Here is a 26,506-nt window from a genome sequence, read left to right as displayed (position 1 = left end):
ATGCTTCTAAAGCTCTTTTCACTTCTAAGTCACCAAAGAGATTCTTTTAGAAACATCTTCGAACTCTTAAGAAGGGAGAGACAGAAAATACTGCGACTCTCAAGAGGGCCAGCACTGCCAACTTTTAACTCTTAAGCAGCTAGCATGATGCCAGCTACAGTAACAAACTGGGAATTCCCTTTGTCAAGAAAAAGATCAGAACATGAACAGTACAGTTAGTTCCACAGGAGGATCAATAACCGTCAGAGGGAAAAAGGAAGAAAAGGCAGGCACTTAATTCACTGCCCTTTCATCTCAAAGGAAGAGCAAATTTGCTAGGTGACATAGCCTTTCTGCTCCTTCAAAGTCTTGTCCAACTAAGACATGTGAAATATTTATGACTTGGACCCTTTCTAATACCTGCAACAATTACTACAAATATACCCACCAGTACCCAGACATCAGGGAAACTGGAGACTGAAGCTGGACAAGTCGTGGCACAGGTTAATCTGCCCTACTAGCAAGCAGGGTATACACTGCTACCCAATTGAAGGAAATTCCTAGAAGAGCATGGACAGACCTCTACCCACACAGCAGCGGGCCTGAGAGCATATCCATCCCAGAAAACACAGAAGTGCTGCAATCCATGACCTTCCGTGAAATGACCCAAAATTCCAAGACCCCTCTCCAGCAATTGGGGGACAGTCAAGCCCCAGCCAGCTTTAGGAAACTGTCTCCCAAAAGTCACTGAACTGTCTCCTGAAAGAAGCCATAAGACAGAGAACTTTTCCTAAAGGTCAGAGTGGATGGAAGGTATAGGGTTGAATCCTTAAGTAACCCATTAAAGGGATGTGTGAGCAAGCACGTAATAAAAGCTTGAGAATGGAGTCCCAAGATCACTTGAGTCTTGGAAGGTAGCCAAGGAGCTCACAGGCCACCTCAGAACTCCCAAAAAGCAATGTGAGCTCTCGCCCAGAAGTGAACTTTGATAAGGCTAAAACAGGTTCATCTTAACACTGCAGTGAGGTGGCCACCACCTCTCACAGGGACCAGAGCAGCTGCCATTCTGGGCAGTGCCTTGGCCTTGGGCCACTCCCTCTTCCGAACACACTCTGCCTATGTATTTTGGGTACTGGACGATCACACAGCATACCAATTTATGCTTCCGCATCTACAAACAGTCTTCTGGGAAAAAATGCTCTTTTCAGTGTGGCTGGGGAGTTTTGCCACAGCTTGTAATTTTGGTGAAGGAAGTGACTTCCTGTCTGACAGGAAGTAGGAATGAAGGCTGACTTTAGCTGCCTGCAAACCTTTTACAAAAAAGTCAAAACGGGAGAGAAGGCCTCCCGTTCCCACCAACCTCTCCCCTGACCCCCATTTATTAAGAGGAGTTTATCTAACAAACAACCAGAGCGCATTCTGTCCCAAAGAAGCAAGCTTGGTCTTTGCTTTTAAAACAACACAGCCCTTTAAAAGCTTCTGAGAACATAATTACCAGTTGAGTTTTGAACTTTGCCCAGATAAAGGCTGATACAGCAGGCTGTGCTGTTTGTTTCTCTAATCATCGAAGTTCAAGTGTGAATAGAATTCTGGCTTCCTTTGTGCTTCCTATTCCCTCTAAGACAAAGTCACACTTCCCCCTTTCTTTAGCACTAAAGGCATTTTTATGGGGGCAACAGAATCCCATTTTGTTCATTAAAATTCCAGCCTGTTGATTTTATTCAGGGAGGGGGTATTTAAGAGGAACACACACCAACAGGATTGATGTGCTGAAAGCTAAAATTGAAATTGCTATCAGAAAACACACCTCCTTCCCTAGACCCTGGTATCATATCCACCAGGCCCGGATAACCCACATGCAGCAGCAACCTTTAAAACCCTGCAATATTCAAGGCTAACAATCAGATTTAAAAAGAAAACGCCTGTTGTCCCTTACACTCACATACACACCCAGAAAACCCAGGACTGAGGAGCTGAGTGACTCCTCAGATGAAGGAGAAAGCCATCTGCTCTCTCCTTACCACTTACTGACATGTAGACAGGAAAAATGCCCTTTTCTGTGATTCCTTTTCCCTCTCCAAGCAATTTCCCAGCCAGTCCTGGGCAGTAAACAGTTAATATTCCACTCTCCCCTGCTGCCTTGAAAACCAAGGAAACAATTGAGACATTGTCCAGTGAACAAGACTCCCAGGGACTGACATTTTTGTTTATGTCCCAGTTCTCAGACTGTCAATTTCCACTAGGCACGTTAAAGCCTGACCCGCACCAACACAGTCCACTGTGAGCTGAAAGGGCTCCGCTTCATTTATTTTATTAAAGCCTCCGTGTCTGTTTTTGATTCAAACTCCAAACCTCCCCAACCCCGCCTTTTCCCCAGAAAGTTGCCTCCTAACTCTTGAGTCTGTGTTGCAATTCCTTCTTGGAATGCGTTGCCAAGAAAAGTAACAAAATATTTTTGAATACCAATGTTTGCGTGGTTTGGCCTAAAAAGGGTGGGGTGGGGGATGGGGTGGAACAGGACAAGTGGCCCAGCCTTCAAAGCCGTGTGTTTTTATGGAGTCCCTAAAATATTCCACTCCAAAGTGTACAGGCAATAGGGCACCTTCAGAGATGGACATCCAAACTTTGAGACTCAGAAAAATTTCAAAATCTGAGGTCCTCCCAAAAAATCCAAACTTCAGGTTCAAAAACAAAGAGGCTACAGCAATATTTCCTCTGTTGCCAGTGCCACTGCCTGAGGAACTGTACCGACTGCCACCCCAAAACTCCCCTCCCCATCCTGTTTCCCATTACTCTCCATCTCCCAACACCAGTTTCTTTTCAGCATAGGAGGTGGCAGGAGTGATTCTGCAGGTTTGGGGCCCCACTCTGACACTTTTATCTCCGTAAAAAGCCTGTATGCAGTGAGCAGTTTCCTGTTTGTGGAGTGGGCATTTACCAAACATGCCCTCCACTGGGCCATGGAATGCAAGAACATATGGTACTGCCGGCAGATCGCCTGGGGAAGAAAGGCTTGTCCTCTCCTGTAGCTTCCTATAGAGCCCGTCACTCTGCTGGGTCTCTCTTTCCCACAGGCAAGCCCACCTCCTAGCAGAAGGTACCACAGGCACATATACAGTTAACACAGCCCCACACCCCAAACCTGGCACGCTCACAGAGAATGGGGCTCTTGAGAACTCCAAAGCCATGTGGATCCAACTGCTGAGTCCCCCTTACTGCGCCAACTAGAGACAGCCCTTCTCCACAAACTGCCGTGGAAATCACCGGATGGAGCCGGGGCCCTGGGCTGCCCCAGTGAACCACACAGTTGAGAAATCCACGCTGCCTCAGGGGCCCACCAAAATGGTGTGCAAAGCCACTTTTTCCTGTAAACCATCTACACCTTACTTCAAAACCAGCATTTGGCTATCTTCCCAATGTTGTCTCTTTGTATAGGATGGAGGGTTCCCCACCCCTTTCATCTCGCTCTAAAGGGCCTCTTCAGCCGGTTCAAAGCCTCCTCCAGCTCCCCCGGCTTCGGTCATCAGGCTGTGAAATACATGGCAATACTTTCATGGCACATTTGAATATGACAAGCCATTCTCTCCCCTTTCCTAAGAGAGCTCTGTTGGGCAGTGACAAGTTATTCCTGAACCATGGTTAAAAGACAGAATCCCGAGGGCCAAAGTTGAGATGTGGTCAGTTTTTCCCCACCTTGTGAGACCCCGATGACAGCTGCTGCATGCTTAGCAGGTGAGCGTCAAGGCTTTGGAAACTCCCAACTTCAGGTGTTGGCCCAGATGCTGGCTTCCTGGACCACCCACCTCAAACAGGCACCCCAACCCACCCCACCCCACCCCATCCCTCTGTCACATACCTCTTGCAGGAGCTACCATGAAGATCTCAAGTCACCATCCCCATTTTGAGCTGAAAGGGAGCTTGGCTACTAACAGAATCAACACTGCCAAGATCTAAGTTTGCACCTTATAAAGAAGCCACTTCCTCTCTCCCTAGGCCTCAGCTTCTAAATCTGTAAAGGGGGAAAAATAACACACTCCAAAGATCTAAAGGATATAGAATTTGGCTCGATACAACTGGCCGAAATACTGTTTATTTTTCTTGTATCATTCATCAATGAGTCAGTTGTTTCACATTACTTATTCTTCATTTATTTGTTCACCGGCTTAGGTCTCTGTATCCGCTCCTTCCCTGCCCCATCTCCAAAAACATGGGAGCTCCACGAAGCAAGAATACTTTCTTGTGCACTGACACATTCCCAGGCTGGCTCCGCAGAGACAGTATTTTGCTAACATTATGGAAAAGAGAAAAGGAGGGAAGGAGACAGCGAAGGAAGAACAAGGAGGATAAGGTAAATAAATGTCCGGCTTTTTGCTATGAGCAACCCAAAATCACTCGGAGAATCAGCACCTACTCATGGTAGTCTCCCCAGCTGAGATAAAGGGGCAAAACAGTATAAAAAGATCCACCCTGTTATGAGTGGTACAGGGTCTTCAGACATACTTGCCGCAGATACCATTCCAGACCTGCCTCCTATTTCTGCCACTTCCTGGAAGATGCAGAGTCAGGGATATGCTGGGAACCCAGCTTCAGAAAACATCCCTAGCCTGTGCACCAGGCCTCCCGGCCCAGCCTGCACGCCCATCCAAAGTGACGATGCTTTTCCAAATGGCAAATGAATCATGTCAGAGCAAAACCCATTTTAAAAGTATACTTTGTACAGAAAGAAAAAAAAAGGTACAGCACATTTCATTTATTAATTATGCTATGGATTAGAGATCAAAGCGGTAGAAATCTCAGTGTACTCAAAATAAATGGCTTTTTGGTTACCTAAATCCTTGGAGTCCCTTGGAATGTAATTCCTTAGGCAAAAGCAGCTTCCCAGACTTCTGGTCCCCCGTCCCAGTACTACAGAGCGGGTTATTACTCAGCATCAAACCTGCATGATGCAATTATTTGGGCTTTTAACCTTTCACTTACATGAAACATGGAACTATTCCTTTTGAACTACCCTCTTAGGGAAGGGTTTTTAGGTCCTATTATTGAATCTCAAACTCGTCATTCCCCTTCTCTTTGTCCTTTTCCCTCAACAAACTCTTTTCTCCCAACTAGATTCTAATTAAAAATAACACAGACATCAAAACTCAAATCCAAGTAAGTTTCAAGAAGGCAGTAAAGTATAGAAGTAAGCACACAAGCTTGGTAGTCAAAAGATCTGGATTTGAATGTTGGCTCGGCTACTTGCCTGATAAACTATCTAACTTCTTTAAATTCTGGTTTTCTTATCTCTAAAATGGGGATAAAAATCAAGCTACTTCAAGAGGGACTCTTGGGAAGACTGATACGATAAAATATCAAAAGTTGGTGGTGGGGGAGGGGTGGCAGTAGCTCGTTATTTACTGTCCCTGCATTTCCAAATTTCCCCCAGAAATAGATTTCGCACCCAGAAAGTCTACATTTTACTCTGAGCCGATTTAAAACATTAAATTCTAGTTCAAAAATCAAACTCGCAGCTTAGATTCCTACATAGAAAATTAACTTCTACATGTGTGGCTATTAGCTATCAAATGCACAACAAAATCAGAGCTTCTATATCCATTGCTTACAGAATCGAGAGCTCCTTAAAGTAGACACAAAATGAAAGCATAAAGAAAAATACTGAGAAATTTGAGCGCATTAAATTTTAGGACTTCTTTATTTAAAAACTCACCTAAGCAAAGTTTAAAATGGTCATAAATTGGAAGTATTTCCAACATATATAAGCAACTCTCCAATTTATATAAAGAGTTCCTAGAAATCAATAAAAGAAACTATTTGATTCTTTAAAAAGAACAAAGGATTTAATCACGCAAGCAATAGAGGAGACAATGAACACAAAGCAAAATATTCAACCTCAAAAAAGTCATCAAAGAAATATAAACTAGGTAAGACACCACTGCCCACCCCACAGATTGGCATAATCTTTAAGTCTGGCCAGACCACGCTTTGGTGACATTGTTCAGCATTTAAACAATAGGAGTAGAGGTACTAGTTGATCCAGTCATCCTGGAAAGCTTGACAATGTCAATTAAAATTGAAAACAGTAAACTGCCCTACCACTTCCTCTATTCTGATACAAACCCAAAAGATACTCATTAACACAGGCATTCTACACAATAACCTACCCAAGGATGATTACTGCAGGGCAATTTATAGTCTTAAAAAAAACTGTAAGCAAGCAAAATAACCACCAATGCAGAATTGGAAAACCTGTGATATATCCATGTAATGGAACACTAAGTAGCAGTTAAATAGATGAACCAAATTTAAATGCACAACCTGAATAAAATATAAATACAGCATTAAAGAAGAAAAGCACAATATTATATGAAACCACTTACATAAAATTTTAAAATCACTAATGGGCTAGTAACATGGTTCAGTGGTAAAGCACTTGTCTAGCAAGCACAAGGCCCAAGTTTTATCCACAGGACAAACAAATGAATAAACAGATACATCCACTAGCATTAACTATAATACATCATAGATTCATGCACACACACACACATGTATGCGGCCACACATATATGAAAATTTGAACTGGGAAAATGGATGCCAAATTTGACATGAGTTTTTTAGAAAGAAAGATCACAGACAGGAAAGGAACAGAAAATTGACTTATAAACACAAGGAAGGAGATATAATAATTGTTATTTTAGATTGCAAGCACATAAGTGTATTTGCTATGCTATCCTAAGTACCTTCTATATTTGTTTTAATTTTAAAAAGAGCTACAGAGTCATCACTCTCACCACATCCACTTACATACTACCCATTGAAACAGGAATTCCTTCTTAAACCTCTCAAAGCTGCAGTGGGGTCCAGGAGGAGACAGACTATTTCAGAGAACTGACAACCTTGAAAACCTCAGAAAAAGTCCAAATCTAAACAGAAGACAGATTGGGGTGTGAATTACATAAGAATACCAAAACTTCTGTTCATTGTGACTTACCAAAAATGATTTGTCATTTACCACACGCCAGCACTGGGAAGAGGGAGGTATAATCTAGGATGAAGAAGAGACCCCTAGTGAGGCAAATCTCCCACTAATGGTTCCTTTCTGTTGTGTGAGTTTATGCCTTTTCTTCTTAGGAATCCATGAGCCTCATTTTCTCAACAGGAACTAACAGTATCACAACGGAAGGACAGGCCTCCAACAGACCTCCAGATGCCTGAGCTAGTCTGCCAGGCGCCAGCTAGAAAGGGTCTCCAAAACCTGTCCGGGCCTCTGTTGTGGATACAGGCGATCATGTAGTATGTCTGCATGTACTTCCATTACGGAAGCTACACTGTCAGCGAGGACCCTGGCTCTGCTGCTGGCTCCTCGGGTTCAAATTTCAGCTGCATGACTTTAGGCATACAATCTTCTCCCCAAACTAAGCTCTGATTTCCTCATCTGTAGAATGGGACTAAAATAACTCACCCATAAGAGTGTTGTGAGGATTAAGCCCAACAATCACATAAATGACTTGTAAAAATGTGCGGATCTAGTGAGTGCTCTGAACAACCAGTATTATCCTAATCTTGTACGTCTATCTCTCCTTTTCTACTGTATCAGTTTAACTACCAAAATGAGGGCTTTGTACTGACAGCCCTTTCAACAAGCCAATTCTGGAATGAAGTCTAATATTAAAGGAAAACTCAGAGCAAGAGAGCATAGGGAGAGGAGGGAGAATAAAATTCCAGCCTATGATGTGCAGTCTTATAGAACTGAGGCTCCATCACAGAGCAAGGCAGAAAGCTCTACAGACCCTTTACTTTGGCTTCTGTTCTGACCTCTGGTATCACAGGTTGTGGCCCAGCAGGATCCCAACATCCCACACCTTTGCTTCACAGCCAGCAGCTGCACTCTGCCAACTGAAAACCTGTGGAGGAAATTCACAGGGGCATCCAGACACTAGTGCACGTAGCCGAGTCCAGCCCTGCTGGCCTCTGCATGTGGTGTTGACCACCCCTGGAACCTCGTTCTCCAGGGCCCACGGCCAGCTCTCTATCTCAGTGACAAATGTTGTCTCGGTCCACTCACCACATAGACATTCAAATGCACACTAGTTCACCACATGTCCATACAGCCAATCCACGAGCTAGATTTTTAAATTATGTCTGAAACAGAATCACAGGACTGCTGGTATGAGGCCTGAGGACGGAACTCACAGTCAGTGTGATAAAGTAAACCAGGATAAGGCCCACTACATGTATGCACCAAAAAACAAAGCAAATAAATAAATGACTGGTTTGTACTGCAGCGGGGGAGAAAACCTAGCCTCCTCCCTTTGAAGGTAAATATTCAGATAAAGCTGTCACCTTCTTTTAAAACACATCTTGATTTTCTATCACGCAACTTTGAAGCGAAGGATGTGAGGCAAGGAGCAATGCGGAGATCACTTCTGAGATCCACAGCTGTCAGAATGTGTGACAGTGTCCGCTGCAAACACCCACAGGTGTGACGCACAAAAGGTAGGCCCTACAAGCACACTGCACCTGGCTAGCAGGGCCTGTCCCCATAGTGTGCTTGTCACACCAGCAAACTGACATCACTGTGTGGCGGAACAAAGGGAGATAAGTCAAGATCACTCAGTCACAGCCCACTGTCCTAAGACAGTGATGGCAAACCTTTTAGAGCTTTCAGTGACACAAACAGCCTGCTGCAGCACGCGTGCCGCAGGTTCGCCACCGCTGTCCTAGGAGAAGGTGCATTTCCTTGGGCACACCTTCTTCCTGGGTTGTGATGAACAAGGTTCCTCTCTCCTATCCCTTCACTTGGAATAAATCTTTAAATGGTGAACAGTTAAGATTGTTTCCTCACACTACTGGTGACCAAATCCAGCTCTCGCACTGGGCTACATCACCAGCTCTTTTTATTTTTGACACAGGATCTCACGAAGCCCAGGCTGGGCTCAAACTCACAATGCTCCTGCCTCAGCTTCCCAAGTAGCTGGGATGATAGCGTGCGGTATAACACCTGGCAGTTCAAGCTTGTTCAACATGACTTCTTCCTGGGGAACTGATAGATCCAGTAGGGGGCTCAATTTTTGACATTTTCTCTTATAAGGCTGATGGCCTAAAGCACAAATGGTAACTGTGACACCTTTATTGTCACTTATTCTCCTCCTTTGCCCTTGGCAGATAGGAATCTACTACAAACACATCCTTTTCTTGGATCCCTGACCTATACCATCCCAGAATCTCTCTCAGCACTGCTCAGCCTACAGCCAAGGCTCAGACACTGTACCCAGATTCAGGGCCTGAGAACAACAACGTTTGCTTTTTGCAGTTGTAATTTTAGTCTTTTCATAGTTTACATGCGCCTTCATAAAAAATGGATGGTACCTTCGCTGAGTAGTAAAGTTGTAATAATAAGTCTAACAGAAGTAACCACATACTTGGTTCCTACCAATTTTCCATGATACAAAAACAATGCTTCTAAAATAATACAAGTAAGAGTTCCCAACGAACAAAATTAATAGATCTTTAGGGCAAATATAAGTTTTTAAAGTGCAAGCCAGAAAAGAAAACTCTGAAAAACTAAAAATATGCAAACAGGAATTTCATGAAAATACCTAAAGCTCATTTCCAAAATTCCCCATGACCACAGAGGCAGATCATGGAAACTCCTTTTTGTTCACACAAACCTCCCTTTTACAGACCACTCGTGTGTCGTGTGTCGCCTTCTTACAGCAACTCACCGACTTTATCCTGCCAACCCATTCCTCAAGAACGCCGGGGTGCTCTGCTCTGTATTTACACATTGGTAGAAAGACTGGTCCACACTCTCTAGCACTTTCAATTCAAGAAAATTAAAAATTCAGAAGAAACAACTACCTTTTTGTTAGAAACCTAAGGCTTAGAATGCCTTAAAACTAGTTAAGATACTGTCATCTTCACTGGATAGTCTAGGACCCAAGCTGGCTGCAAAGAATTAAATGGTGTGACACAGGCATCCCTCCCACACCGATTTTATTTGAGACCTCTGCAAATGAAGGTCCTCCACTGAACAGCGAGGAAGGCACACACACAGGAGCTAGTGTGCACCTGTGTGTGCATGGTAACTGCAAGGAGGCTCAGATCCATCCCTTGTATACTCATGAATTTATATCCTGCATCTGCTCCTTCTTGGCCCAATTACATGCTCACTAGGACCAAGTGGAATAGGGAAGAGCAGTCCACCATAGTCCAGGGGAAGTGGAAGTGATGCACAGCAATTTCACCTTCAGAACTCTAGTCCACTGTTTTGTTTTTGTTTTTGTCTCTGTTTGAGACAAGGTCTTGCTACATTACAGGCAGGCCTCAAACTCACTATCGAGCCCAAACAAGGTTTGAACTCACAAGTCTCCAAAAGTGTCAGGACTATATCATCTCACTCTATTGTCAATGCTTGCTTTCTTAAGCCCTAAGCATTAGTGATAGAGGCTATTCCAATCAGCGCTTTGCAGAAATGGGATGGGATGGGTCTTGAGAAAGAGGGGAATATGTTCAATTACGTTCTGAAAGTGGAAAAGGCTTCTACTAGTCAAATGTTCTTTCCTGCCCCAGATGATGATTAGCTTTGGTCACTGCAATTCTGGGTTTCAGACATTCCTTCATTTATGGGCTTTGGCTGAAGGGGGCGTAACTCTTTCCAAAATACAATTTTTTTCCTGCATTTCAACCGAATCATCCTAAAGGTCTGCTTCCCCAGAAGCCCTGTCCAGCCACGTTCTCTTCTGATAGGAGACCTTTTCTTAAACAGTTTTGTTTTTTACCTCCACCAGTCAAGGTCAGCTTCCCCCTCGAGTCTGACAGGGATGGGGAAAAGCACTGCTCTTAGAATTTCACATGCATCCTTGAGCCAGGCCTATCTTCAGGAGCCACAGAAAGTGGAGAGGCCAGCAGGGAGCCCAAAGGCAAGTTTGGATAGGGGGCCCACATGTTCCACCTTGACTCAGGGGGTCATGGGGAAAGGCCAGCCCAAGGCTGGATGGACTGTGGGCTTTCCTTCTCTCCTTGCTTCTGGCTATTAACTTCATCTGGCACCTGGGTAACAGAGGTTGATCCTGCGGGAAGGGCAGGGGGACAAGGGGCTCTGCACCACTGCTCTTGGACACAGGGTGATCTTATCCCATTCATGCCTATTCCACAGCCTCAGTAATGCACTTAATCACTACCCTGATTTTCCAGCCATGCGGGCTCAGGCTGGAAAACAGATTGCTTCATACCATCTGGAGCTTTCAGCAGGCTGACACTGCAGGAGTCTGCAACTGGATGGACAGTAGAGTTTAGAGAAGGGTACAGCTCAGAGAAAGAGAGTCGGGGGTGTGGGAGAAGGAACCTTGGTCCTGCTCAGGGTACACAGCAAAACTTGCACATGTGCATGTAACTAACACAAAGTTCTCAGTATGGCAGTGCCTGGACTTCAGGACCATGTGCTCCCATTCCGAGCCCTTGACACACAGAATCTACCTTTCAACAGTAGCACCAGGTGGCATCTGCTCATAGCTACTGACCCTCTTTCAAAGACAAAAATTTCAAACTTTCAGTAGAAAAATGTGATAGGATATATCTAAGGTTTTCTAAGGCCATCTTGAGTGTGGGAACCGATTGTAAAGACCAAAACATGGATGACAGGATGCTACAAGAAGAGAAGAGACTAGCAAAGGTGTCCTGCCCACATCTAAGTGATAGATGAAGGAAGCCTGGACTCCAGCGGTAATGGCAGAAGGGATGAAAGGATCTAAGATTCCACACACACAGAGAAGGGACAGAAGATACAGTGTGCATGGATTGGGAGCTCACAGAACATGCTGCACGGTTTGAGGTCTAAGCAATTGGTAAATGCTACTGATCTTTACTGAGAGGCTGAACACATTTGAAAGTGAGAAAGAGATGGAAACAGAGTTTAGTTTTGAACACGCTAATTGTCCCATCTATTTGGCATCCAAATGGAGATTGAACCTAACCTCAAGAGAGTGCGGGGCAAAAACCTTAGTAATTGCTCAAAATATGGTTGTTCTTGCCTGGGGATTCTAGACAGCTCAGTCAACTTGATAAATTTTACACCTTTATGTATAAAATGGACATAACAATTTACTTCCCCAGGCAGGACCCTACAGGTGTCTCCTTCCTTAGCTCCAAGTCTACTCTAAAGAGGAATTCTAAAATCCAATTGTTTCCTCCTTTTCTATTATTTAAAGAGATGACCTGCAAGTCACAAAATAACGCCATAAACCCTACAATACTGGTGAACAATAACAATCATATAATCAATAACTAAATCTTGGATTTCCCCACAGGGTACCCTCTTACAGAGTTTAAAGGCTTCTCATAGTAGTCCTAAAAAGAACAGTCTTAAACCAAGATTAGACGGAGGCAGCATCTCATGGCCTGATTTCCTGGAGCTTCTGTGTAACCATATTCCATATAAACGCTGTTGTGGCGAACAGACACATTTGACTGTGAGCTGGAATGCATAAGGCAGGATTACCCAGTTACTGGCAAGCCATATGCAAAGTCATAACTCAAAATTATATTTCTCAAACATAGTGCCACATCAGGTAGAGATGTGGACCCGTGCACAAGCTCTTGTGTAAACCAAGACGACTGTGAACACTCTATGGTCATGATGCAGTCACACTCATTCCAAGCTAAATTAGTTCCATTCCTTCCGCAGAAATTGGTTTTCTGCTTAATTAACAGAACACCCTAGTGAGAGGGGAGAGAGCCACATGTTGTGAAATAAAGAAATGGGGCTCCTTGGCTTCAAGAAACTTATAGTCTGATGAGGGAAACAAGCAAGCCCCAAACATTCAGTTAATCAGCAAAACAAGAAATGACAACAGGACAATAGGAGCCAAAGGAGCAATTTTGCTGTATTTACTGAAAAGATAATCACAGTCCAAACCACGAGGTTAGCTCTAAGTAGATTCGCATTAATTTAAAACAAATTCCCACAAAGCAGGTGCTCACACAAAAACAAGTTTCTCAAACAAGTTCTAGTCTCATCCCTCCATACAAAGAACTCTGCACTCTAATCTGAATGCTAACCCTAGCCCCTGAAAGAGTTGAGGTCCAGCAACAAAGAAAGTGATTGCTTTGCATAACCCAAAGCTTCCCTAAACCTATTTTAGGACCAAGAACCCTTTTTGCCAGTAACCTTATTAAACATTCGGTGAAGCACATGTCAGGAAATGCTAGCTGGAAGCTGCCCAAAGACTCTTCCCCCCAAGCACAATAGAATCTAGCATTGAGAATGGGTGGAGAATCCTGTGGGGCTGGTGTCCTCCCCTTGCCTTTTCTGTGGGTACATGCATCTTAAATACAGAAGCTGATGCTATCTCTGGGAGTAGGGATATTTCCCAGAACCCTAATCCAGAGTCATATTCCCCACCAAGCTCACACATGACACTAAAAAATGATCTCTACCACATAAGAGGCTACTAGAAGAAGCACTAGAACTTAATCATTATCTGCAGTTGTTAATTACAAGACCTCGAAACAACTCAGTCCTGAGTACATTCAGGATTCTCCATTGCACCAAAAGCAGATGAGTTACGGTATAAATGATCCGAAATGAATATGCATAATTCCATGAAATAGTGCTAGTTTTTAAAAGTCCTACATCAGCAGACTTTTAAAAACGACTAGCCAGGGCTGGGGATTTAGCTCAGCGGCATAAGCACCTGCCTTGCAAGTGTACAGTCATGAGTTCGATCCTTGGTACCGATAAAAACAAAAAAGACAAAATAAAATAAAATAAAAAACTGACTAGCCATTTAGGAAACAAACATTCTGTTTGCCTGCCTTAAAGGGTGAAAGGCTGTGGAGAGGCTGCCCTGGTCAGCTTGGTGGCATTGGGCAGGGTCCCTGTACTAGGGAGATGGAATCAAATGCTCAGCTCTCCAGGGAAGCATAAACTTTTCTTTCATTGCATTCCCCAGAAACACGAAAGGAATTCTGGTCATAGTGTGTGCAAATCTAACATACTGCTAATGGTTATAAAAACCCAGACCTTCCAGAAAAGTAAGCTATGGCAATGTATTAAAAAAAAAAAAATCTGTTTTAACTTTGCTCTCCTTTACCTTTCTTCCTAGGAATCTACCCCAAAACAATTATAAAGGGCAAAGAGGGCAACAAATGATTCATATACAAAGGATTATCCAGAATAGCACAAACAAAAGAAAATAATCCAAAGGCCAACAATATGACACTAAGTGAACTGGAGTATAATCATGTCATAGACTGTTATGCAGTAATTTAAAAGCCTTAAGAATTTTAATGACAGGGAAGTACTTGCTAACTACAGAAATTTTCACTTTAAAAAAATACAAGGCTAAAAAGCTGAGCACTATTATGAGCTCAGAACGTTAAAAACAAATATAACTATTGATACCTTCAGAAGAAAATCTAGAAGGAAATATACCGAATATTCATAATGTAACCTCTAAACGATGATGATGGTGGGCTCTTTTCCAAATTGTCTGCAATGAACATAACGAATGAGGACAACTACACTGACTTAAAAATTAATGCCACTTATTTTAGAGGAAAAATGTTTTACTCAAAGATTAGCCATCTTGAATAGTTTGTTAGTCTCTAAAGACATCATCTAGGATAATGCCGAAGAGTTCTGGTGATAGAAGGGTGGGTATATACATCAACTAACTTCCAACTGTCAAGACTTGTAACTTGGAAGTTCTCAGAAACAGCAAAGCAACCATCAGTAACAGAAGAGGAAAGTCTTCACAATAAACAGAACTCAGGCCAAAAAGAAAAAGAGTCTCCCCTAGGAGACAGAGTCCCATTTCTGGAAGCCAGAACATCCAGGACAACAGGCCCCTGCCAAGGAGTAGTAACACCACAGGAGAGTGGTGGTACAGAGGTGTAGGAAGGATTTTGAGAGCCACGTGGTCAGCAGGGGACAAGGTTACTTGATCCTGCCTGACACAGTGCTTCGCCCACCCTGGTGGTCAGCTGCCACATCAGAGTCCAGACCTCAGAAACTTGAGTTTCTGCAAGGAGAAAGGGACACTCAGGACTTCTGACCCTGAATTTTAGGGTGGCCCAGTGCCTGCTTTGTGGTTTATGCCACATACTTTCTTCAAAGTACCACGATCCTACCCACCACTGTTTCCCCAAAATATAACCTGGCCACCCTGTCTGTGAAATGGGAAAGTTATGACTCAGTTGCCTCCAGAAAACACACACCAACAGTTCTAGAAAGTCTGACGGAGTCACAGACAAAGGGATTATATAAATAAAACATCCCCAAAGTAAGTAAGCTATAAAACAGAATGCCTTCCCTAATAGCCCCAAGAAAGCCTCTTGTAGGAAATTAGCACAGATTCGTATCATCCAAATTCACTACCCCTGACTCTCTTCCCAGGAAGTATCCCTGGGTGTTTTGCAGTAGCTACAGTGTATGCACCCAAAAGCAAAATCCCCTCCAACCATATGTGTGTTCTTGGAACCCAGCAGATCTCCTTGACCCATACCCACTCGCTGATGTAGAGTGGTAGGTGCCCATGTCTGTTTCTCAGCAATCTTTGCAGTGGCTAAGAGGAAGGTGTGCTCAGGAGCACAGTGGCCTTGTTTCAGGGGCTGACTCTCACTGCCGGGCACATGTTGGCCCCTGTATCTACCCCTCCATTGCAGGAGGGTTGTAACGCAACATCTATAAAGCATCCAAACAATGCCTGCCTTGGGGGAAGCGCCACAGTCTGCTTTGGAATTTGGAATACTGCTCATCACTGACTGTGCTTTCTCAAGGTCTAAGAAGTTTTTTCCACACCATAAGCAATTGCTAAATACGAGTAGGATCGATGGATTTAATCCAGGACTGGATCACAGTCTCTGAAAAGACAGTTTTAAACCTGTTCTGCTCCCAATATTTCCCATTCAGCAAATAGCAATCTCCAGCCACCTACCCTTCTCCCTCAGTGTCAGCATCTCTGAGCTTCAACAAAATGTGCTGGCGTTCCTTCCAGATCTGTCTGCGTTTACCATCCCCACACAGAACAAGACACCGTGACTCCCCCTGCTTAAGATCAGGCCATGCCACCTGGCTTTCTACTTCTCTCACATCTTCACACACACCTTTCCCTCTGCTTACAATGGCCTCCCATTCTCCTCCTTCCCTGATAGCTGCAAGTGGCCGATTCCTTCAAATGCCATTTTAACATATTTAATTTTATTGACACAATAATTGCACATAAGTATGGGGTACACCGTATTCCAACACTTGTATACAACGTGCAAGGCTCAGATCAGAATAATGGGCATCTCTATCATCTCAAACATTTATCATTTCTTTGTATTTGGAACATTCAAAGTTCTCTTTACTTGCTATTTTGAGATATACAATTACCTGTTGTCATCTAGTTACCCTACTACCACAGAATTTTACATCATTCCTCATTTCCAAATGTACCCAATAACCACTCACCACCCTCTCTTAAGTACCGTTTCCCATGGAGCCAGCTATCCAAGTGCAGAATCTCAGTCACAATCAGGTCTCCCAGATCTCATACTCCTTCATGGCATGGGGCACAGTGCTTCCCACCCAGGTAAGGGCTGCCATAGTTTGCTGGCCCCAGCTCCTAGCAGTTTCCTAGCACAAATCAGGTCCCAGTAAATGTCCACTATGGCAGGGGGGACATACAACTCAGGCCAAATAACCCATCAAAATATTGCATGCATTTAACAACAAAGAGGATGCTTTCAAGGTAGTTTCATAATTAATTACAAGGAAGCTCTCTGCACTCCTCAGAAATAAAAATGTAAGGTTCTTTGTGCCCTGAGCTTATTTGAAAATGCCCTGTGTAGACAGCTGAGATCCTGTCTGAAGTCCTAATCATCACGCTATATTTCATAAGTTTCCTGCTTCCTCTCAGCATTTAAGCAAGAACAACAAAAAAATTTACAGCACCACTGTCTGGGAGGCTTTCTTCCTCAGGATTCAGTCTGCCTTCTCATCCCACACTTCGATGCTCATTACACAACAAAACACATAAGACTGAGAAACACATAATTCTGAGAAATCCACCCCAAGGTAAAAATTCCACATTGACTTCAAAAGGAAACCCCCAAGATAAAATTGTAAAAACTTTTGAAGCCTTTTGCTGGTTTGTACGATATATACAATACCAAAATACCTTCATTTTGGATCCAGAATCTTTTTTTGCAGGGTACAAAGAAGTTAAATGAAAGTGTTTGTATAGCAAAGACACCCGGGGTGGTACGCAGGGAACAGCTCCTAACCCAAGGCTTCCCGCCCCTGGGCTAGGACGGCCAGGACTTCGTGTGAAACCAGCACTCAGCACAGCCAGGCCTGCATTGTGCGAGAGGGAGAAAAGAACATGGGATTAAAAACCCAAATTCCAAAATGCTGCAGAGTAAGAAAAAGCTGAACACGGGAACTAGAAAACAGGGCGAAGGAAAAGGAGGCTTTGAGAAGTCAGCGGCTTTGTTGGGGTGGGAAAGGGAAACGCAGAAGAGGGAAGGAGAAGCACGGGGAAAACTGATTCCTGGTGAAAACGCCGGGCCAAAGGAGACATCGTCTCTGGGTAGGTTTCCTCTCCCCTCTGAACATACAGTAGCAATCAACAGAATACAAGTCACGAGAATACAATGGAACTTGTATCAGATACAGGAACTAAAATGTATGGAGTTTGTTTCTCAACTTAAATATTACTGGATAGGATTGATCACATAGGACATGGTAGAGTATTTGCCTAGCACATACAAGGCCAGGGGTCCCATCCCAATATCGCTAATTACACAAATAAATAATTTTTATAACTTAGTAACCCACAGACCACACAAAAAATCCAATCAGATTAACATATTCTGACAAAATACTTTAAATTCCCATGTGAAGATTCTGTCCCAAATGGCTACTAGAGAAAGTTATTTTCTTAGTAATCAGCGGCTTCTAACATTACTAACAAACCCTGAATACTTCTTTATTTCCAAAGTGAAACATTAGAAATAATTATGAAATAGCTTTTGGACCAAAAGTTACAATAAATCCAAATTTCAGAGAAATTAGGAAGCAACTCTTCACTGATTATTTTGAAACATGTCTGGTGAGACACTACTCTATGATAATGTTTTATTTAACAGAATAAAAACAAAGTGTGAGGAACAGCCCCAGTGTCTGGGCCAAACAGACACTCTGGTCTAGGCCATTCAAGATCAAATCTGGACATGAACCAGACCCCTGCACAATGGAAAACAATACAAAGACCCAAGTGATGCCTGAGCCACACTTTAGAAAGCTCCCTTTATAACATGGACACTGTGTGCCCACCACAAGCGAGTCGCTTTTGGTCGCCACACTACGCCACTATGTCCAGTGAAAAGGTAACTATAAATCTGTGGTCTCGGGGTACATGAAAACTCAATCCCCAAAACGGCAGGTGACCGGATGGATAAGCAGGCCAGCAATCACTAGCTTTTCTCCGTCCTCCCTTCCCTTCCCTAACTTCCCCTCACCAAATTGCCCTCCACTTCTCCCCCTTGGTGTCCGGTGAAGACTGCAGAAATGAACAAGGACAGAGGTGACTGACTGGCTTCTATTACCAAAGTCACCATTCACTGACACAGTGCTAAGCATTTCCCAAATCTATGGCTTCTCTCTTCTCTCAGCTCCTCCCTTCCTCCTCCACCAGCTAGATCACACCTTCCGTCTCTCATTCTCCTCCAGCAGCCCTAACTTCTAGGCACGGGCTAATTCCTTGGTCCCCAAAAACACAGGAGGAAGTGGATAAGATCATGTGACAGCTGCAGGCTGGGCTTCCTCGACCAAAGGTCCCCACCCCAAAGGTGATGTGCGTGCTCCAAAGAGGTTTCTATGGTAAATGTGCCTTCTACTAAACATGAGAGGAAAAAGGAATCTAAGTCCCCACTCTGTTACCCTTGCCAAAGTCCACACTGGCTCTGGAAAGAATGTTTTACCATCTCCTCCAGCTCGTTTCTTTCCATATGAAAAAGTAAGGCTCCTAGGATTTAAACTGTGGCAACTCTTTATATAGGACTTGGGGGAACAAGAGAGAAGCAATCAGCCCCTCTCTCCATACAGACAATTCCTTGCTCCTGACCATGGATCCTATGCCTGAATCCCAAAGGCCTCAGGCATTCTGAGCCACTCCTAAGATTTGCACATCCTCCCTATGCTCAAAGGGTTTGGAAAAGGCCAAAGATTTTAAAGATAAGGGTCCTTTTTTCTGCAGCTAAAACATGTGGGAAAGTTCTATCAAACATTTCCAAAATCAGAGAAATAAATTTCAAAGCCTGGGCCCACACTGGGAAATCCACAGAGGCAGGAAAGTGAAACCGACAGGCTTCCTCATTTCACCCTGCAGGACTCTAAAAGTGTCACAATTGCTTTTAAATCCCTGTATGTTTAAAATGTCCTTAATTTTTGAGGCGAAATCTACATCAAGACCTAAGCCAGCAACATCACATTTTTGTCATTGACCCTAGCGATGATCCAGTTTATAGTCAGCAAAGCGGAGCCAGCCACAGAAAGTAACTTTCACTTCTTGTAGGAAAGAATATGCCACGAGGTCCTGGATCCAGTCATTGTTCTGCCTACTAACTCTGTGTGTGACATTGGGCAATTCACTTAAGGCATCTCTGGGCCTCAGTTTCCTTTTCTGAGATCAGGTTGGGCCTCAAATAATCTCAGGTCACCTCTAGCCCTGAAAGAGCATATATAATTATGAGCATCCATTTTAATTGTGGGGTTAGAGGAAGGAGGAAGCTTCTAGCAAATGATGGACCTCTTCCCACATATTTTGTTTACACCATGAGAAGTTAAGACATCTTCACAAACTATGTCTTAAAATGTGGTTTTACAGAAATAAATTATTTTATGATATGCACACATCCAACACAGGCATGACTCATTAAATAATATATATTCAATTAGGGCAAACTGCAAATAAGGAAACAGCCTGAAATGTGACACAATGCATCTTAAGATTTTTCTACTTAAGAAAATTATCTTGCAATTTTTAGATATTACAAGCACTACAGAGCCTAACATTTTGTGATACTTAAATAAAAAATACACGAGTTGTTTCATGCTTTGCATAATTCTACCTGTCACAGATTCATTATAAAAATATGTCTTTCATTAATTATTTCACAAGTATGAAGTCCAGCTCATGATGCAAATATACAGAAGGGAAAAAATATGCTAATAAGGCTGAGCTATCTTCTCAAGAGGTTAATTTATAAATTTTCAGAGCCTACAAAATCCTAAGCAAGTGCATTAAAAATATATGTAGACACACGCTCTTATGTTGTAGACTTTTAGTACTAAAAACAAATGCCTTCTATGTCAAACTCACATGCATTCAAATCTACAGATATATGGAGTAAATGTAACTTTAGCCTGTTTATTTCCACTCCAGGCTTACAATCAACCAGCCCAGATGAAAATTTCTAATGCTAGTATAGAATGTTACTTTCCAAAAGCCTGTAAACATCAACGGGGAAGAGGAGTGCATTTTCCTAATAGCCTACCCTAACTGCATTTTGTTTTACATTGCTTTAATTCTAGTTTCTCTAAAGCTGTAGTGATTGTGCCCTATTAACTGGTACCCACAAGGCTACATTCTAACTCAGCACATGGAGAAGAGGGTGGAGGGAAGACTCAGCAAATTTCCAGGTAAGTTCCAATCACTAAGATCCAATCACATAAATGAATAACTCAGAGACATAAACCATGTTCAAGAATATTTTTTTAAATTAAATAAAGAAAAACTGACACATAAAGCCTGCTACCATCAATGGAGCATTTTCTTGTTTGTGCTCAGGTAACAGGTGCGACTGATTTGGGGATATTACTTACAACAATGTGTGCTGGGGACGGTGAGCGGGCATCCTTGAGGGCTTGTCTGCTCTGGAGGCTCCCTGCCTGGACATCAAGCAGCGGCCATTTCATCTGTAGATACTAGAAAACCAGAAACAGCGAATTTAGCAAAGAATTACAAAACAGCACACCAAGGAAAGAACTCACAAGGATAAAAAACTGAAAAACTTGAAAAATGCAAATAACAAAAGGAAAAGCATACAATGTTGATAAGCAGTTCCTTAAAGCTCTAAGCACAAATACAGCATATTAGTATTGCTAAAAATTATAATTTTGTCTTTGCAGTCAAGTTATGGGGTTGCTTTAAATAAAAGTTTTACTAATACTACGTTAGTCAGAGCGGAGGAGGGGGATATAGGAGGGGAAAGGAAGGAGAGAACACAGAGCTGACCCCAAGAGAAAAGGCAAACACAAATCTCAAGCCGGCAATGTCCTAGGAGGTCATCAATTCCCAATCTGCCCTCAGTGACCTTCAGCGTCCAGATGTCATCGCCCTTCACTGTAAAATGGAAGTGTAACTGTTGTCTAGAGAAAAGCTGCTCAGATAAGGCAAGCACAGAACTCGCAACCAATGCCAAAGCTTATAAGATGCAAATATTCCTGCAACAGGTGCACACCCAGGGCATAACACAATTTATACACTCATTTCACTTTGAAAGAGAGAGAAATGTTTAAATATTACTAGGGACAAAAAATAAAACTATGCAACAGTTACGCCTGCCTTTGCCTGTTTCTGAGGCGTGAACACAAACCGTCAGCGAGCTACTTCTGTTGAAAGTAGATCCATTAGTTGCCACAGGGATCTGAACTTGTTTTGCAGATAGAGGAATGGAGGGGAGGTGGCCTCAGCAATATTTAGTATAAGAAATTCCCAGACATTTGGCTTTTATTGGTAACAACAATTTCACTCAAGAAAACGCCAGACAACCAAACAAGACTTAGACACAATGCTTGTGTGGGTACCAGTACCAGAGCCTTTATTCCAAAGGCTGACTGATTTATGCATCCGTCAATGCTTAGTACATACGGAATGGCCCTGATTAATCCAAAGACCCAAAGCAAAATAAGTAACCAGTGTTAATACTCATTCTACAGAAACATTAGTCAATGAGCATCAGTGAAAGCTTGTTTTGTGTCCCCCTCTTGCTAAGCCCTGTGGAGACATACAAAATCTCTACCCTCAAGAGGCTTACACATGTGTGGGGCAGTCAACTCGTACACAAGCAAGCCAAGGAAGAGTGTGGGGAAGCTGCGCCCAGACAATGCCAAGCAAGGAGATAAAATTCCCAACAAGACACTGGGGAAGGCTGCACAGAGTAACCTCGGTGAGTCAAAAAAGAAGAGTTGATACAAACCCTATGAAATAGAAGGGATGAAGCCACCTGCTGATTTCTGTTTCCTTGAAGAACAACTAGCAAATTTAATCTGATGATCCCCGATACTGAAAGGTGCTAGCCTATACAACGCAGGTGCTTCTTCAAGACCTCAGAGGGGCTGAGGATTTAACTCAGTGGCATAAGCACCTGCCTTGCAAGCAGGCGGTCATGAGTTCGATCCTTGGTACCGATAAAAATGAAAAGGACAAAAAAAAAAAAAAAAAAAAAAAAAAAGACCTCAGAGCTTGCACTGAAAAGCTTCCAAAGTGAAAAATTCTGGTTACTAGTCCTGGGCCTCTGGGTAACTCAACACAACTCTTTACACCAAACCCCTTTCTTTCTACACATTTCTAGCTTTCATCTAGGAAGCGAAGAGACTATCCTATCTGTAACAGGGCTGAGTGTAGGTCTGCCCCAAACACTCAAGGACTTCCAGGATTCCAGAGTCTTGGACAGTGAATTCCAGCAAGAATCTTGCTGTCATCCTTATAATCATGCCATTTCCAAATAGCAGTATCACCCTAAGTTTAGAACCACTGAACTACATGCCTCTAAAGTCACCTTGTAAACAAGCCAGAGAGCTCTGGGAATCCACCCCGCCCTGTCTCACCCCAGCATCTTCCCATTCTCAATTGCCACATAAATATACAGGCTATATTGGTCAAAACCACTCAATAGAGTCATTTCCTTGAGGCCAACCAAGATGGCCACCTGCCCACATTCACCTCTCCTACTCACAAAAACCCAGGAACAAAAGTGCTAAGAGGAACAGACATGCTACACCACCTGCAACTCTCATAAGGAGGGTCAGATGGGTGGACAAGTTTTATCTTTTGCCATCTGCAAAACTGATCTGATTGTACCCTAATAACAGCCCTATAGAATTAGGACATTTTGGATTAGTTTAAGATGACAGACCTGCCCTGAGGATCCCACCCAAGCACTGTCATCTCCATAACACAACATTAACATGGAGACTTCTAATTCCTACTTTACATAAAAGCTTCATTGTGTGGCATATCCAATCTCCATAGGCTACCTGCACCACATATTTTATGGCCTACGTTTCAGCGCTCAAAGCCTACAATACACATAATTTTCAATTATGTTAGGGCAACCCAGGATCACTGCCTATATAACATTACTGGTTGGAGGAAATGAGACTCGGCCCGGCTGCCCAGAGAGAGCTAACTGAATCCAGATGGTGCAGGAAGACAGCCCTGCTCCTGCTGACTTGCAGGGACTCCACAATGACAGATCCAAACTTTCTTTCCCAGTGCAACTTGATGCCACAGAACAGCTGGGCACCCACAAATCCATACTCATTCCTTGAATCTTAATTGGCATTCAGTCTGCTAAAGTTCCTTATGAGGAAGTCAGTACTATGTCAGGATTCTTTAAAGGAAGTTATTAACCTCCTCCAAACGTGATGGGTTTCCCAGGTTCCTTCACTTTCTACAATTGGTCCTTATTAATGGGGAAAATAAATAAAGGGAAGAAAAAGGAAATCTGGTACTATTGCAGGCTAGAGGGAAATCTTTTCCTTCCTGGAGACATTAAGCAGCAGAAAATTTTATTCTGTAGGGTCCTGAAGGAAGAGCTGACGAAGAAGGCATCTCAGATTTACAAAAAGCTTGCAAGACTGTGCCACATTTCCCTAACAGTTCGACTTCAGTTTTACGTACTTTTGGGAAGGGAAGGGGGAAAGTTCCCACCACCTCACTATAAAAACAACACTGGGCTCCAGCCCTCTTCCTCTTAGGCTGCTCAACGTGGAAATTATGAATTGCCTATAGTAACATTAAGCTTTTCAACAAATGGCAATCAAACGGGGCTGGGGGAATTCCTACATTGAAAACTGTTGAAATGGAGTCCGCTTGGCTTTCATAGAGTAAAAAATAATAATAATATGGCCATCCTGGCTTAAGCATTTCATCCTTTGTTAAATAATAACATTCTGATCATGGCCCATTAGGGGTTTCCTCCAAATCATATTTTATGATATGTCTTGGGGAACTTAAATATAGCTGTGGACCTGTGGGCAATATCTTGATGCATACAGCGTTATGGAGTTGAAAGGAAGCAAAGCAGCTGAAAAGCCTGTTGAATTGCCAACAACGGGAAACAAGCAAGTATCTCTGATTTCTCCTCCTCTTCTACCAATCCCACTAAAAGGGGAAGGCAAAGGGAGGTGAGAGGTGAGGAAGATCCTCCAAATCTGAGAGCTCCTTTGGGAAACAGCGTTAGAAGCACCCGCCTGGGCAGCCCAGATAGACCCCACAAAGGTCCTTGCAGCCCTTGAATCATCCATCAGCAGAACCTGCCACCTTATGGCCGCTGCTGAGGGCTTTGTGCAAACCTCTAAACAAGCAGGACTCAAAGGATAATGACAATTTGTAATGATGTGATGATGCAAAACTGCCAGATACCTTCGCTCCCTTGCTTTAACCCCAGCGAGGCTGCCCAGCACTTCCCGGGCAGGCCCTTGTCTCCTTTATTGTTCAGGGGAGGGCTGCCAAACTTTCTCAAATAGTAGGTGCCTTCACAGGCCTCTGGCCACTCTGTCATGACTATTCAACACAGTTATTTAACCCAAAAGCGGCCCTAGGTAAGGCATCTGTGTGTGTTGTGTTACAACTATGTTCCAATAAAACCTTAAGGACACTAAAATCTGAATTTCATGGAATTTTCCTGTGTCAAGAAATATTATTCTTCTCTTGATTTCTTCAACCACTTAAAAGTCCTTCTTCACCACAGGTCATATAAAAACAGGTGGCAAGACAATCTGGGCCCGGGCCCCCCAGATGGCCATCTCTGGCGCAAGGAACAAGTGTGGAAAGGCCTATTGAGTCAGGCAGAGACAATGCCCTCCCTTGCTGTATGTTTCGCCCAGAGCAGCCAAACACAGTTATGTAGAAAAGTATCCAGTGGCCTGAAAGCAAGTTTGGACTGAATCGTCACTGGCAGACCCAAAACAATTTTGGGAGAAGAACATGGAAAAGAATCTGAGCCCTTTGGCCGAGAAGCCCAGTCACAAGGTCTAACCACTAGCCCACAATCTCCCTGAAATAACTACCCCTCCTTTCCAAAACAAAATGAAAGTTTTAGAAATCTCTCAGCAACCCTGACTGGAAAAGGTTCATGTGTTCAAAATCCCTCACGCATTTCCTCTTATGGGAGGGATGATGACGTATCCTGTGACATCAGGTTACCCCAAAAAAAGGTGGGCAGAGCTGGCACCATGTGCGTTTCCTCAGCAAAACCTCGGGTCATAGTGCAAACAACCCAAGAGCTTTGAGATAAACTAAGCTCAGAAACTCCTCTCTCCAAAACTTTCCCAAAGCAGTACTTGCACATGTGACAAAATTTGGGGGGAAAGGGCACACGCTACCAGCTCTGCCCATCACTGGCCATGGGTTCCTGTGTGTAGAATGCAGCTTCCAGGGAGGAAGGGGTGGTGTGGGCTTGCCTGGTTGTTCAGTGCAGGTAACATTGGGCTCTTCCAGAAAACCAGGTGCCACAGCCAGTCAACCAGCTCCCACTTTCACTGAAGAACAGTCTTTTTGACCCAAAAGAGCATTATCACAGGAAAATTCACATCACAAGAAATCAAATTAATTGGATGTATCTCACAATGGATTTCCACTGCTAAGTCCTCCTAACTCACTAGGGCCACAAAAATGTGTGCGTTTGGTTTCTAATAAAATGCAAGCAATACTCGGCCTATGCACTCACAACCAAGTACAGAACCAGTCAACGGTGCACTGCACTCCTCTCCTTCAGCAGCAGCTTAGTCCTACCCTCCCAGGGCAGCCTCACCACATGCCTCTCACACGGACTCTCCTGTAGACACGTGACACACAGGCAAAGAACTGTGGTTATGCTTTCCACACCAATAAACTTTACAAAACAATAGGCTACCAAAAGTCACTCATCATAAAGAGACAATGTCAGAAAAACTTACTAAGCCAACAGATAAGACACTCAAGCATCCAACCTAACACTGGTCACAGATTTCTGCAGGGGTGTGTCTTATAAGGGACCTGCACACACAGATTGTCCAAGGACAGGCTTGATGATCTCTCTCTGAACCTACTGCAACTTCTTAGACAGGAAGACAGAAAATTCAGCACATTTCCTATGTACAAGAAGGTTTTGCCCTTGAGAAACAGAGAACCCCAATGGTTCCACAATGGTTAACAGATATGCAGTTAGGAATAACTTAATATTGTTCCCTACTTCATACTAGTTTTCCAATTTA

The 26,506-nt window shown here is 43.3% G+C and overlaps 1 protein-coding gene across 46 annotated transcripts in view; it reads right to left on the bottom strand.

The window, feature by feature from the left end:
- Tcf7l2 (transcription factor 7 like 2) overlaps nt 1-26,506 on the bottom strand; it is a 183,497-nt gene that overhangs the window by 89,716 nt on the left and 67,275 nt on the right. For all 46 annotated transcript variants that reach the window (XM_063244709.1, XM_063244714.1, XM_063244715.1 and 43 more), the window contains one exon: nt 20,849-20,950. In XM_063244709.1, coding sequence (XP_063100779.1) covers nt 20,849-20,950 — 102 coding nt within the window. The remainder of the gene's footprint in view (nt 1-20,848; nt 20,951-26,506) is intronic.

Source organism: Cavia porcellus, unplaced genomic scaffold (genome assembly GCF_034190915.1).
Source record: "Cavia porcellus strain 051 isolate PalLab524CR breed Dunkin Hartley unplaced genomic scaffold, mCavPor4.1 scaffold_2, whole genome shotgun sequence".
NCBI classification, from domain to species: Eukaryota; Metazoa; Chordata; class Mammalia; order Rodentia; family Caviidae; genus Cavia; species Cavia porcellus.
The sequence above is the reverse complement of the archived record's forward strand: the minus strand, read 5'-3'. Positions and strand labels throughout refer to the sequence as shown.